General features: G+C 27.0%; 1 protein-coding gene across 3 annotated transcripts; it reads left to right on the top strand.

Moving 5' to 3' along the window:
- Nucleotides 1–480: 480 nt before the first annotated feature.
- On the top strand, nucleotides 481–7,337 carry LOC138347305 (MADS-box protein EJ2). Of its 3 annotated transcripts, XM_069295310.1 has the most exons (8): nucleotides 501–869; nucleotides 2,544–2,622; nucleotides 4,033–4,094; nucleotides 4,263–4,362; nucleotides 5,249–5,290; nucleotides 5,953–5,994; nucleotides 6,130–6,275; nucleotides 6,984–7,337. In XM_069295310.1, the coding sequence occupies exons 1-8, from the start codon at nucleotides 685–687 to the stop codon at nucleotides 7,066–7,068; spliced, it is 741 nt and encodes a 246-aa protein (XP_069151411.1). In that variant the 5' UTR covers nucleotides 501–684; the 3' UTR covers nucleotides 7,069–7,337. The 3 variants fall into 3 exon arrangements, 2 of the variants coding, with proteins under 2 accessions (XP_069151412.1, XP_069151411.1); XM_069295311.1 differs by lacking the exon at nucleotides 5,953–5,994 and having other exon boundaries at nucleotides 481–869; XR_011220113.1 differs by having other exon boundaries at nucleotides 515–869; nucleotides 5,249–5,994.
- The last annotated feature ends 8,776 nt before the right edge of the window (nucleotides 7,338–16,113 follow it).

Here is a 16,113-nt window from a genome sequence, read left to right as displayed (position 1 = left end):
TGTTGAGGATACCATTAAGGGAAAAAAGACAAATATAACCCCCAAGTATCGTTTTTGTCGTAAGCAAATACTTTTCGTCATACTTTTGACATATTGGTGCCCTGCCACCCAGAAATAGAACATATATACCCTTTAAACTAACAGACATACAATTGTCATAATCTTATCCACCGACTTGTCATTTTCATATTGAATATATGATCAATGAATATGATTGTGTCACGTGTCTCTGTTCAGTCTTATTAGAGTAAAGGATATATATGCTCTAGTTTTTGGACGGTGGGGACACCAATATCGTCCCAAAAGTATGACGGAAGATATCTGCATATTATTAATGATAATTCAAAGATATATTTGTTTTTTTCCCCCTATAATTAAATAACAAAAATGTACTATCTCTATCGATATAAACTTTTAAATGACATGATCGCACGTTTCTAACGTGATATTAATAGTTAGATGCTCTTTGTTTTAACTTTTGGGTTTTTTAGTGGGGGTGTAAATGGAAAGGTACCAAAGATAGAGAAAGTCCCAGGGTTTCCATATTTCCAACTCTCTCTTTCTTTCATTTATTTTAATTTGTACCTTTTGTTATCCAAAAGTAGTTGAGCTTGTAACCAATAATCCCCCCTTCTTTTCTTATTTTTTTTAAAATCTCTGAAAAAATTGAAGATTGATTTCTCAATGGGAAGAGGAAGAGTTGAGCTTAAGAGAATAGAAAATAAAATAAATAGGCAAGTCACTTTTGCTAAGAGAAGAAATGGACTTCTTAAAAAAGCTTATGAACTTTCTGTTCTTTGTGATGCTGAAGTTGCCCTTATAATCTTCTCTAATAGGGGTAAACTCTATGAATTTTGCAGCACTTCAAGGTATTTTTTATTTTATTATATTAACATCAAAGATTTTATTTTTTTTAAAAAAAAACCTTAAGTCCTTCATTACCAAAACCCTTAATTGATTTACAAAGTACTTTCATTAAATTTAGTAATTCTTTTTTTTTTTTTTATCTCTGACTTCAATTATAATGCAAGATCTATGTTGTCTTTATATATATTGAATTATATATGTACTGTATTTTTACTATATACATATAAGATCCTTTTTTTCTTTTTTTTTCTGTCTCTTTATATAAATATATTTTAAATAGTTGATTTTGAAAGATCTACTAATGTATATTTATTTTTGGAACTTTTGTGTATATGGAATTTTTTTCTTTTTTATGTTTTTTTTTTGTTCTAATTGTTTTAAAAGCGTTTAAGATCAGAATGTTCTTGATTATTCTTTTAGGAAAAAGATTTCCCATACATTGAGTTATTTTTTGATCTGTAGATTGAATTTTTTTAATGAGTTCCGATAGATTTTCGTTCAATTTTTCAATGAAACTATTGAGGGTTGATGATTAGATAATTACTCGATTGAAAGTTTTTATTTCAAAAAAATTATAATTCTTCTTAATTTTATATTTATGAGATAGAGTTAGTTTAGTGATTATATGAAAAATCGTATCAGATTATTGGGAATCGAAACTTAAAAATTCTGAAAATATTATTATAAATTTTACATGTTACAATATTTTTACTGTTAAGATTTGATTTGCAGACTAGGTGTCATGTTTGACAGTTGATAAAAAATCTGTTATTTTTGTTCTTTAATTCCCAAGACGGATAAACAAAGGCTGCTTATGTTGGTTTCCAATAAGCAGCCATAATTTTAAATATTTTTGTTAAGATTAATTAATAACAATTATTTCCACCAGATAATTTTCAAAATTTGTGACCCCGAGTTCATATAAATTGTTAATTTTACTGCTAGAAATTACATCGATAATAATTTATTTAGTGTAATCTTATAAATACGAGGGCAGTAGTGTATAGACTGTTTTTTATTAATCCTGACTCAAAGTGAGGTAAGTTAAGTATATTTTGATTAAAAGGACTACATTTCATTTATGTATGTTTAATTAATATTATTTTGTAAGTCAATAAATCTAAACAACATGAGTTTATCTAGACCCTTAATTATGCACCTTCATTATCAATTTTTTCAATACTCTCCTCAGAACATATGCTTCTCTATAATTTTGTGCACGAGTTAATCAATTCTTCCTTTTCAATAATTAAATATGTGATTTATGTTTAGCACTTATTTTTCGGTTAGTTAATTGATAATAGGAAAAAGCCTCTTTTTTTTTGTGTGTGTGGTAATTAGGATCTTTATTGAATTTAAAATGACCTACTATAGAACTTGGGAGTTTTTCTTCATAATAATGCACTGCAACGTGTTAAAAAAAAAGAATCAAATGAAATTAATAGATGTTTACTGGATTGCCATGGTAAAGTGATAAGTATTAATTTCGCTTTAACTAAGAGATCATTATATTCAAGTCCCCTTGATACAAACTTGCCTTTGTAAATAAGTGTTTTATTTTTCAATGTGAAACTTTCGCTGTTAATTTAAATTTAATTATACTTCTATATAAATACCAAACAATAATGTAATAAAACAAAAAATAAAAGAGTAGATGTTTCATATTGTTAATGCAGCATGGTGAAAACAATTGAAAAGTACCAACGTTGCAGCTATGCTACTTTGGAAGCCAACCAATCAGTTACTGATACTCAGGTACTGCTTTATATTTTAATTTATTTGGCTTTTTTTTTAAAAAAAATAATTAGTTTTGATTAATATGCATCATTTTATTTATTTTTGGCAACTCTTTATTTATCAGTAATAAGTAATAACTTTTTAACTAGTATATTTAAAAATCACAAAATTTAAGAATATTTTAATAGATTCGACATATTTTAGTTTAAAAATAACAAATTAAATTATGTTTTTAATTTTTTAAATATTCTTACTATAATTATCATGTACTCTTTGATCTGTTCATCTTTTCCATGATAATATTATTTGGTCAGTTAGTGACATAAGAGTTTGAAATTTAGAAAAAAGGAATATTTGGAGAAAACTGAAATGGATATTTAGAAATGAAAGTTATTTAATATAAATATAAGTATGGGCTGCTGAGTTGGGAATCCACGCTGGAGATCTCAAGTTTGAAGCGTCTCACAAACAATAGTAATGTCTTTTTGGTCGAGTTTGTCGGATTGGACTTGTCCGTGGCCTGTGGGTTACTTTTCCTATATGGTTTGCAAGCTATCGGGAATTTTATCCTGGCGCACCCAAATTTGAGTTATTTTTGAGTTTTTATATGAAATAGCTTTGTGAATTCATCGAACTCCCGAAAACATTGAACTTTACTCCAAGTTGAATTGCAGTAAAATAATAGTAGCGATTCTTTAATTTATCCTAACAGTTTTTCGAAATAATAATCCCAAAAAAGTTTAAAATAACCATACCATAAACTTACTGGGTAAGATATTATCTGTCTAATAATATATAGTAGTTTCTTTTGTTTTATTAGTTTATCTAATCCATATTTCATTTCTTGATAAGTTATTCTTAATAGGAAAATAAACTTATTTCGAAAAACTGTTTTTAAAATTTTCTTGAGTTGAGTCTTGGATGAAAAATAGTTAATTTTGCATTAATTAATTTTGTTCTAACAAAAACTAATTAAATTTTTTTGAAGCGCATATTCACTCAAAAAATAAATAAAAACCATCATGCATACAGGAAATGTTCTTTTTTTAATTTATTTTTTCATTGGAGCCCTGACTAATTTTATATCGGTTCATACTTTCATAAATTACAAAAAGTTCAAAATTTAAACTAACCATATAAGTGAATAAAATAAATCAACAAAATATTCACCACATAATACTTTTTAAATAGAATTTTTCATACCAAAGACCTTACTTTAATTAATTAGGGTGAGAGAATCCTATAAGTCAATGCAAAACAATTCTATCTATCGGATTATAATCGTTGATTCATAAAATTTTAAAATCGACGATTTTCATTTAAATGACCCTTTTTTTTCTTTCATTTTTTATTGTTATTCATCTATTTAACTTGTGAGCATCTTTCATATTGATATTTCAGACCCTTAAATTAATTGTTTTCTTACAGAATAACTACCACGAATATCTGAGGCTAAAAGCTAGAGTTGAGCTCCTCCAACGATCTCAGAGGTAATTTCTGTTCACTATCTTTATCTCAAATGAATTCTCATGTTTTTATTTTTCGAGATTCAGATTAAATATAATTTGATGTATTATTAATTTAAATACGTTATTTAATATGGTCCTTATGTCCAACCATTGATTTAATTTGATATTTTTTTAATGAAAATTACACAGAAACTTTCTTGGTGAAGATTTGGGCACGTTAAGCTCGAAGGACCTTGAGCAGCTTGAGAATCAATTAGAGTCTTCCTTAAAGCAAATCAGGTCAAGGAAGGTAAATTATTTAATCTAATTATACAGAAAAATCATCTAAAAGTTACCTTAATTGCTAGCCCAATAAGTTTGCTATCTGTTGATCCTCACATTATTTTACTCACAGAAATTCACAATACCTTTATTTTTGTTTGAGTTTGAAGTATACAATTTCTTTAAAATGTAAAATTTGAAATCTCAACAATAAGATATGTTATTGATCCTTGCAATTATGGGTAGATTGCGAATTAAACTATCTTGTCTTTGCTTACAACAGTCATTTTGTTTATAAACTAATTATACATAAATCCTAACTGATAGATAGTTTATAAAGATGAATAATGAACATAGGTCATATATTAAAAAAACAAAAAACAAAAAAAAACTAAACAAGATGAGCGAGTCAAAAATAGTCTTAACAAAAGAATATATATATATGTATATATCATATTTGATTTGTCTATTTTTAATTTTGAAAAAACTAAGTTAATCGATATATAATATGAAGGCATAATGCATAAATATGTCCTTTAACTTGGTTTTAAATCACATTTATACCTCTTCGACTTTGGGTGTATACAAACAAACACTTAAACTTATATAATGTTGAACAAATAGATATATATGTCCTACATGTCATTTTTCGTCCTAAATGGTGTCCTAAGTGTATTGTGTCACGCAGGACTCATGTGTCTATTTGTTCAAATTTATACAAGTTTAAGTGCTTACTTATGTATAAACAAAGTTGAATGACATAAATGTGAAATAAAATCAAATTAAAGGGCATATTTATGCATTATACCTAATACGAAAATCCATATTATTCACTAAAAAATGAGTCGGATTATATGATTACTTTTTTATTCATTTTGCCAATCGTATCCTACGACATTGTTTTTAATTTGCAGACACAATTCATGCTGGATCAGCTTGCAGATCTTCAACAAAAGGTAATTATAAAATTCTACAAATTTCCAATAATTAATAAATGGAATAATTATGCGCGAGAAATGGATGGGCTTGTCTATAATGGTAGACAAATGAAAGACTTTCTCAAGATTTTGCGGGCGGTCCGGGGGGGACCACCACGGCTCCTCTCTTCTCGAGAATCCGCCGGAGTCAGATCAGTAGGGGAGTTCACACCGGGACTTGTGCAGGCCCCCGTCAATTCCTTTGAGTTTCGGTCTTGCGACCGTACTCCCCAGGCGGAGTGTTTCACGGCCAACTCGAAGGGGCTGAAGTTCGACGCAGAGCAAAGCATTCTTTTCTACCCTATGTAGGCGGAATCCTCTTTTCGACTCTGACTCTCCCACTCCAGTCGTGAAAAAACAACAAACTAGTCAAAGGACAGCCTGCCTTATTCTTCTCCCGTTCGGGACCCCTATTTTCTCGGAGATAGCCTGGTCTGAGCTAGAACAGCAGATTCGTGAGCAAGAGCGTATTTCACAGCTGATTCAACAACAGCCATTTTTTCTGGGACCCGCAATTCCGTAGAAAGACATCACGATTCCTTGTGGACGGGGAATCGGCAGAAAGAGATGGGTCGGATACTGGAATCTGCCCAAAAGTCCTGACTTCTATTTAAAATTTACGATGAATTTTAATTTTACAGGAGCAAATGCTTGCAGAATCTAATAGATTACTCCGTAGAAAGGTAAACTAACTTGATAGCCGTGCGTAATGAATAACTTATTTTATTTTCAAAATTATAAATCTAAATACTTAGGTAACTCGATAACATAAGAAGTATTTATACTGATGATATTGGTGTTGTGTTTTTTTTTATTAGTTAGAAGAAAGTGTAGCTGGATTTCCACTTCGATTGTGTTGGGAAGATGGAGGTGATCATCAACTTATGCATCAACAAAATCGTCTCCCTAACACAGAGGGTTTCTTTCAGCCTCTTGGATTGCATTCTTCTTCTCCACATTTTGGGTAATTACTTTTATTATTATTAAAAATAATTTCAATTTTTTTTACTTTTATTTCGATTAATAAATCAATGTGCACCAAGGTACGGTCTAACATAAACAAAAATGTGGGGAATGCTCTTAAAGCCCTAACAAAAGTTATTTGGTACGTGTACTAATGTAATCGTACTATATATCTTACTTGATTAGTGGATGGACAGTACTGGGCACACACAATTGACATAAGTTATTATAAGGAAAAAAAAAAGGCCAATAATCAATATAGTCCAACATTACATTATTTATTATAACAGGTCACTCTAGATTAAATGTTAATGAATAACAAAAAGTCTCATATTGATGATTAATGTGATGGGTGGGCTTCTTATAAGGCTTTGACAATCCTACTCTCTTTGAGCTAGTTTTGGGGGTGTGACCTAATTCAACAGAACGTAGTTAAGATTGTGAAGTAAAGTTGATCATTGTTATAACAGGTTTAAATACTTCTAGTAAAAATAGTTCCTAGATAATCCATCGCAAAATAGCTCCTATATAGTTAGTTGGATTTTCATATAATCTATAGCTTATACATAGCTAAATGGGAATAGATGAGAGTTTCTGTTGTTTAGATATGATATTTGATCGGTTTCTAAATCGTTACTATCATGTAGTGAATAATTTTCATGTTATTACTATTACATTTGATTGTTTCTGTGGTTATTTTTTTTTCTAGGTACAATCCTGTTAATACAGATGAGGTGAATGCAGCGGCAACTGCACACAATATGAATGGATTTATTCATGGATGGATGCTTTAATCTGATAATTCGAACAAGCTAATCCATGTTTGGTTAAACAGTTATACAGTAATAATGTATTGCATGTATTATCATCCTTTTTTGTTTTGTTGCAAATTTTATTTCGAAACTCTCTTCAGGAATTATGGCGGCGATCGATTAATCGAGGACAGTAAATGTAATGTATGCATAAGTTGCTACTTTAACATTTGAAACCTCCTGACCATGCATTTCTGATTGTATCACAATGTGTAATTAAATGGAATTGTTGTATTTTTTGTATCATTGAATCATATGCTTATCTTGTACTATATATTAATGTTGCACCTAAAAGAATATTTCGAATGTGCTTATCTATAATACATTACAGGATTCAATTGAGCGATGCTTGTTGTGAATTATGATTGATTTAATTTTTATCGAAGAGAAGCAAATAAAAGATTTTCATGAATAGAGTGACTTGGCCCTAGTTGTGCCTTTTGGTTATATGTAGACACTTTGGGATTCAACATCAACAACAAGGCTTTCAAAAATTGTCAGAACGCGTCAATTTATGTGATGATGTTTAATTAAATATTTATTTATTTTTATCAACAACGAAAAACTCTTAAATGCTTGGTCTAAAACAAATATTAGTGCTTATTTGGTATGATGAATTGTACTCGAACAACCCCGAGAGTAAATATATAATTATTATTTTATCTCTTGTTTGATTAATGAGATCATATATAATAATCATTAATCACATGAGATATTTACCAACATGGTTGAATTAGTTATCCCACCTCCCATATATCACTACAACAAAAAAAACTTTTAGCAATAATAAATATTGACATTATAATAAAGAATGCTAAAGTTCCTATCGACATTAGTTAAGCGTCATTAGACCAATGTCGTTAAAGGCTTTAGAAACATATACAAAAAATGTTAATTGCCGTTAAAAAAATATATTTAAAAGCAATTAAAAATAAATTACTGCTAATAATTATTTTTGACGTAGTGTATAAAGTATTATAGCTAATTCAATCCCAATCTTTGAGATACCATTGCCCTAAATATTTGTATGTCTACAATCATATTTGAACCAAAAAAAATGTATCATGCTACTTGAAATAACTTTGAAACAAAAGAATAGCAAATAAATAGATACAGAATAAGGAAGATGGATAAGTTAATGTGATAGACAAATGAACAAAGTGTAAAGAAGACCACTATTTTATCCCCAATACTTTAAATAGGTGAAGAATAATTCGATCGAGATTATGACGTTGGAATCTAATTCATTTGCAATCTAGGCATCTATGGAGACAAGATATGCAATTACTTTAACGTCTGCGTTTCGAATATATAAGATTTAAAGTATCGTTCAAATATAAGTAACCTATTCTAATATTACGTCTATAAGCAATGTAAGCTTGCAACGAAAAACATCTTTAAAAAAAATTAGTATTGACATATATATATATAAGAAGAATTCACAATTTATTCGAAAAAAAAAAAAATCTTGTTAACTCCTTTTTTTTTTTTCCAAGGCATCAATTACTAGGTTTTGCTTCCCATACACATGTGTTTACTTTTTTGGGCTTTGAAAGGACTACATACCCACCCACTCCAGCTAAATTTCACTCTTTTTTAACATCCTTCAGACATAAGAGTAGAAAACTTGATGAAAATTTGAAAATATTGAAATTCAGAAAAAGAAAAAAAGCTTATAGTATAATATTGAAGAAAAATATGTCAAAAAATATAATATAATGACGCTATTTTTATAAAGATAAAAAAAATAACAAGGTTTTTACTATTTTATGATTATTTTTTTTTATCAAATGATGATTTTCATTATTAAAATTAGATGAAATAGTAAAAAAATTTATCATAACAAAAAGGGATAGCTACCAAGTTTAGACATCCTTTAAATGCCTCTCATTTTTACTTGATTCGGCCAAGCAAAAGAATTTGTCAAAATTTATGATTACCTAAAAGAGATAAATAAGGGCCCATTAACGCAACTTGCATATGAAGCCAATTTTAATTGGGCCCAACCCACGTGAAATCCCTATGTAATCGATAAATCGAGGGTCTTTGGGTATACTTTATTCTTTCACAATCGTTTTTAGTGAAATTTCACTTGATACTATCGATATGTTCTTCTTTTATAATTTTGTTTCATATATATTTAGTTGTATCATGTTTATGATTTTGGATGATGGATCTAATATGTTAATTGATGCTTGATATATATATATATATACATAATTTTTTACTATATGATGTGTGGTAAAATAAGTAGAGTTTTCTATTGGAGTAGAGACAATATTATTGAGTTGTTTACATTAGTATTGTTCTTTTTCCTAGTGTTTCCCTTTTGGTGTATTTGCTACTTATTATAATCATGACTTATTTGACTTTCATATCATAACACAAACAAGGCAAGAATGCACATTCACCTCCACGTGTATTAATTTTTAAATCAAATATTGTTGATATTAAATAGGAGTAACATTTATGTTACCACTTTTGATGTGTCAGAATTTTATTACTCTATTTTCTTTGAGTCAATTGGTGTAATGTTAAAAGTGAAAGGAATTTGTACAACAATATATTAATTAATATATATATATATATATACACACACTTGTGTACACTATATTTTATAACTTTATATAGTATTATCAATAATGTATATATGTAATTTTTTTGTATATATATTGTATATCGAATCGTGTTTTGGGCTAAAAAAATTGTAATGTAAATAAATTGGGTTATAATTTAAAATGTAAGTTAGATAATTATGTTTTTATGAAAAAAAATCATTTGATTATGAGAGAATATTAAGTTACTAGTTTAAATAATTTGAGCATCTATTGGTTTAAGATCTTTTTATTGTGAGATACTATAGTTTTTTTTAATTTCAAACTTCGATTTTTGATTATTTTTTTTTGGATAAAAATGTGACCTCACAATTTTAAAATTAGAGGTAAAAATAGTTACCATATGAGTCGAAACGACTACAGGTATGTTTGGATTCTATTTTGGTGAAATAAGAGACGTGAATTATTATAATATTAGCTGCCTTTTTTGTCATCGAAGTCTATATGAGAAAAAGACAAACATTATAAATTCATGTCTTGTTTTGACTTTTTGATGTCTATAATAACACTTGATGATTTCAGACCAATTCCAAATTCAGCCTATGCTTTTTAACTTATTTATTTTTATGAAGTTTCGCGCATGCTACTTTTTTTTTTCGTGGTTCAGAATAGAGGTGTATTCGGAGTTTTTGCGATGATAGGTGCATGATTGTAAAAAGGATGATATATGATATAAATTTGATCGGTTCGACATTTAAAATTTTACTATTGAAAACTATTAAAGAAATTATAGGTCTAAAATTTTCCCTCTTATAGATGATCGGTGCATGGTTATAAAAAAAATTAATATATGATAAAAATTTGATCGGTTCGACATTTAAAATTTTACTACTAAAAACCGTTAAAGAAATTATAGGTCTAAAATTTTCTCTCTGATATATATATATATACACACACCTTTGTTATAATCTCGAGTAATTTAAGTAGAGTAACTTTCACATATAGCAAATATTGAAATTGCATTTATATGTTATAACTATAGTTTTCATAATTGTATTTCATGAAAAACAAAAATATGTATAATTCAATATACATATACAAAAGAAGACAGTTGTATAATCTGTTTTAGTATACATATATAAAAGATCAATTGTATAATATGTTTTTATATAAAGCGAGAAAGACAGAAAGACAAAAAAAAAAAGCTGGGCTGAGAAAATTTGTATTTGTATAATCATAAGCGTATAGGACGAAAATATGTGCATTTGTATTTGTATATACATTTTTCTCTTGCTTCATACAAACACAAACACAATGTATTTTATATTTGTATAAAGTGAGAGAGGTGAGTGAGAGTGACGAGCTAGATCTGGAAAAGGGGAGAGAGGGGAACAAAAATATATGTATATATACAAATTTAGCTCGCTTTATACTAAACAAACACATTTTATACATTTACGTTTTTTTATAAAGTGAGAGAGACGAGTGAGTGAGTGATATATAAAATTTTCTCTCGATTTATGCAAACACAAACATATTTATATTTTTATGTTTGTATAAAAGCGAGAGAGACAAGAGAGAGAACGAGAATGACGAGCTTTGATTCACCTGGAGAGGCGCGAAACAACAATAATTTACTATGAGATATAATTAAATCAAACTATAATAATAACTTTTAATTTGAATTAGTAATTTTTTATTATATACCATTTTCCCATTTAAATAAGTGGTGCAATTTTGAGGGGACAACTAAATTTGATTTGATTATAATTAGGATACCAAAATTTACGCTTACAAATCATACTTATTTCATTAAATGTTTTGTACGTTTGATTTTACTTGATTTTAATTTTAAAAAATTATTTTATTTTACTTGTCCATTTAGTAAATTAATACCTCATTTGTTTTCAAAAAAATTAAGACCTCATCTGTTTTCATTAAGATTAACAAGTTTGAATCTGAATATAAATCTTAATATTAAGATTTGCATTAAGGCTTGAGTTTTGATCTGAATACACATCTGAATATTAAGATGTAGTCTATAAATCTGAATACTAAATAATTAATGTTTTTTTTTTCAATATCGATTGTAGAAGTGAAAAATGAAAATTATATTAATAAAATATTACAAAATTTTCATTTCAACAAAATATATCACTTTTGATAAAAAAAAAAATTTTAGAAGTTTTAATAAATATGATTTGGAGTACTATTTTCTCATTGAAAAAACTTGATAAACAACAAATACACCAAAAATATTATTACAACCAGTGTTCTCGACACACATCAATACAAGAAAATTTTAATATAAAAAAAAAACTTGAAAGGATTTATAAAAACTTACCGGTTGAAAAATAGATGGTGTTTGATCGAGAAAATTAAGAAAGAAAGTTTTTAGTTATGAGATAAAAATGCATGCCCAAAGCAGAGAAGATATGATTTATTATTTGATAATTTATCAAAATGATCCGAATGTTGTTAAGAGCCTCTTACATATCTAATTCGTTCAGAACTATTTACACTCATTAATAGTTTTTTTTTGCTAAAATAAAAAAAATAAACTTATAGGCTGAATTTGAATCATTCAAATTCATATCTAAAATCAAACATATTTAATGAGCTAAATATGAATGATTAAAATTCAGATCTCTATTAAGTGCAACCAAATAAGGCCTTATTGTGTTGCGGAGAAGAACGGAAGCTCCAAAACCGGGAAGAACATTGAAAAACAGGTCGAATTCAAGGAAAATGGTTGAAGAAAATGAATAAAGCGGTTTTATTACTTTTTTCTATATTACGCTTAATATTAAAATGTAGTAATTAAATTTATAATTTTGAAATATTGTTAATAAAATTAATTTAATAAATATATCTCTAATTAAAATACAAATCAAAACTTAAAAAGTACAAAGATCAAATAATATAAAGCTAAAGAATCCTAATTCACATTTGGAGTTCAATTTTTTCATTTTGTATTTAGTAAAATACGTGATGAAGCCAGCGCATTGGGACCCCTTAATTAAGCAGAAACTATACAACTTTACATCTTTTATTCGGACCTACTTGCCCTTTCCATAATTATTATAAAACTACTATTCATTTCGCAATATTGAAGTGACATATATTAGCCAGCATTTAGCCATGATTTATGAATATTCTTGGTTAGGTAAAATTTGACCATCTGTTTGATCAAAATATTTTAAAAAAATATTTTTTTAAAAAATATTTTATATTCATAAGTTTTAAAAACTATCAAAATTAATCATAAATTTGTATTACAAGTCAATTGGATTTTTGTTGCAATAAATAACAAGTAATGCGCATGACGCTAGAGCAATGTGATAGTTTGAAGTGAGTAACAAGCATCATGAAATAGACAAAGCACATGAATTTGTTACCCTGAGCCGACTGTTCATAATTTTCATCAATAACCATATCATCACTTAATATTTCATCACTACATTGGTGTTCACGTAAAAAAAATTATATATACAATGCAAACAACTACTACAGGGAATATTTTTGTAAAAAAAAAAAATTGGTATAAAATTTCAATTTTTAAAAGATCCCAAATAATACAATTTGACCTAAATATTTACCAAATAAGAACAAATTATATGCACAAACACTATACATCAAAATTTTCCCCAAATATTAATTTGGAGTGGTACATTAAAATTATCATATAGTGTTTATTATTTTTTAAATAGCGTGTCACGCGTAGATATATTAGTGATGCATAAACTAGCCGATAGGAATTTAATTTGATCCGCTCTATATACATAAAAAAAACAATAAATTTAATTTTACTATTCATAAATGGTCCTCATTTTTCGTCAATCCGGACCCCCTATGCCTAAGTTGTCTGCTATTAATTTCGTGAGGTTCTTGAGAAGCAAAAATTACATGAGGCTATGAATTCACCATACGCAATGTTAATGGTATCTATTTGGCCATTGTCTAGTGAATTGGTACGAAGAACATTGTGAAGATCCACCACCCTATCATGTATCATGTGGCACAAAGTTATTTGCGCGGAGGATTTACGTTGTAGGCTAGTCTTTATGATTGATTGTATAATTTTTTACGAAAGATTATAGAATTGCATAAAAAATTTCTAAATATTTTACGCATATAGATATTTCTAAAAAGGGAACCTAAATTTAAATATATAGCGACTTATATATAAATTATTATTTTCACTTTAGCCATTCGAGCATCCATTGTAATTTCTCTAAGTAAAAAATCAAAATTTTGATCTACAATACATTTATTTCTAGCAATTCTCATGCATTCTCTCTGTCATTCTCTAAATGATTCCTAAAATATTAGACTAATTTGGCATAGCAAAATCGTGAGTAGGGCTGACTCAAGATTAGAAACTTAGTGTAAAACTTAATAGAGGGGTTTTAATATTTTTTTCTATCATATATACTTTTATTTAAATATATTTTTTCTAGCATTTTTAGATCTCAAATAAATTAATTGTTGTTTTGTTATCAATTCATTTTAATAATTATATATTAACTGATAATATAACTAATTCATTCAATCTCTTTTGAGATTTTGTTGTCCTTAAAATAATTAACTTTAGTTTCGAAAAACTTATCTCGAGTGAGGCAACAATTATATGAATGATTAATATTCTTCTATAAGCAATATTTCTATTTAGAAAAGGATCAAATTTTTTATTTGATAGAGTATTTTCATTACATCATTATGTTTTACTTGTATTATTTCTCTTAACATTTTTAATTTAAAAAATAAATCTAAAATTTTTATGTTTTACTTGTATTATAAAATTCTCATCATTTAGTAATCTCAATATGATCCCCAAGCGATTACGATCTATGGATTAAAATGACCCTCATCATGAACAAATAATATAAGAATGTAAGCAAGTTGTTAAATGCCACACAAAATGCCATTAATTACTTATGTTTAATTTTCTTAGAAAATTATATGGTAAAAGTGTTAGTAGAGAGAAAATTAATTTTGTAAAATAAAATAGGCATATGAAATTTCAACTTTATAATTGATTGGTGAAAGATGTAACACCATAAGAATAGGGATGGGAAGGTGTACAAATATTCTCTCTCAAGAAAAAGTAGACATAAGAAAAGCTATTCCCAGTTGAGTTTTTGCTAAAAACAAACTAAAAATGCCATCATTATTACGCTTAGGTGAAACTGAAATCCATTAACAAAAATTAAAGTTACAATTTAAATAGTAGTTTGTACTATGTTCTTTTATTATCATTGGATTTTAACATGTGCTGCCATATTAGTCAAAAAGAAATGATTTTTCTAGTGCTCTATAATTTTATGATACTTTTATTAAAAAAAAAAAGATTATTCATTATATATTACATATGAGATATTAAATACGTAGTCTTTTTCTTTTATTCAAATATAAGAAAAAACAAAAGATCTTATTTCCATATCTTGTTGCCTGATTTTTAAGAAATTGTTTTTTGGATGATACTAATTAATATTTTGATGATCTTTCGTACAGTTAGATTAATTTTGATAAAATAATTATCATCATCCTTTAATAAAATGTATTAAATAATTCTATTCAACAACACTAAAACAATGAAAAGAATCATTTAATATTTTTATCTCTCTTAAAATTTGAACATGAGGTCCCGTCCCAATTATCTATCTAAATCAAGATACCAATTAATATTCATCTAAAGTATTTATTTAATTTATTCTATTAAATGATATGCTAAATACTTAGATTAGAAGTGTGTTTAGTATGAAGGAAAACATTTTTTGAATTTTTTTTTTCAATTTTCTCATATAAAGTATTTATTTAATTTATTCTATTAAATGATATGCTAAATACTTAAATAGGAGAAGGGTTTGATATACCTCTCAACTTTGTCATTTGGAGCTTATATACCCCTCGTTATAAAAGTGGCTCATCTATGCCCTTACCGTTATACAAACGGCTAACATATACCCCTGCCGTTACAAAATGGCTCGCATATACCCTTCATTTAACAAATTTTAAAAAATTAATTTTAAATTTATATTTATTACTTCTAATTTTTTAAAAAAAAATTATTTAGGGGTAAATATGATTCTTCTATCAAAGTTCAAGGTATATTTTAATTTTTTTTCATACATAAATTATTTTTTGACTTCTTTTATTATAATTATTTGAATTTCTTATCTTATTTTGTTTTTTTCTTTCATTTCTTAGTTTAAAGAATAAAAAATTAAACTATTTTTCTGTATGTGTATTGTAATTTAATTTCGGATTCGAAGAAAAAATTTGATCATCTACAATAAGTTTTACAAGAATATTAGTGAAACATAAATAAATTTTATCATCAAAATAATAATTATAAATTAGTTATTGAAACAAAATAAAGTAAAAAAAAATATGTTTGACGAGGATTAAATTTATTCATATGGGATTATATTTTTTAGAAAAAAATAATAAAAATTTAGACTAAAATTAT

Source organism: Solanum lycopersicum, chromosome 3 (genome assembly GCF_036512215.1).
Source record: "Solanum lycopersicum chromosome 3, SLM_r2.1".
In the NCBI taxonomy this organism is placed as follows: domain Eukaryota; kingdom Viridiplantae; phylum Streptophyta; class Magnoliopsida; order Solanales; family Solanaceae; genus Solanum; species Solanum lycopersicum.
This window is presented reverse-complemented; position numbering and strand designations above follow the sequence as displayed.

Coding starts and splice junctions, on each gene's coding strand:
- LOC138347305 (XM_069295310.1), top strand. CDS start 685: ATGGGAAGAGGAAGAGTTGAGCTTAAGAGAATAGAAAATAAAATAAAT. Junction 870..2,543: donor GAATTTTGCAGCACTTCAAG/GTATTTTTTATT, acceptor TTGTTAATGCAG/CATGGTGAAAACAATTGAAA. Junction 6,276..6,983: donor TCTTCTTCTCCACATTTTGG/GTAATTACTTTT, acceptor TTTTTTTTCTAG/GTACAATCCTGTTAATACAG.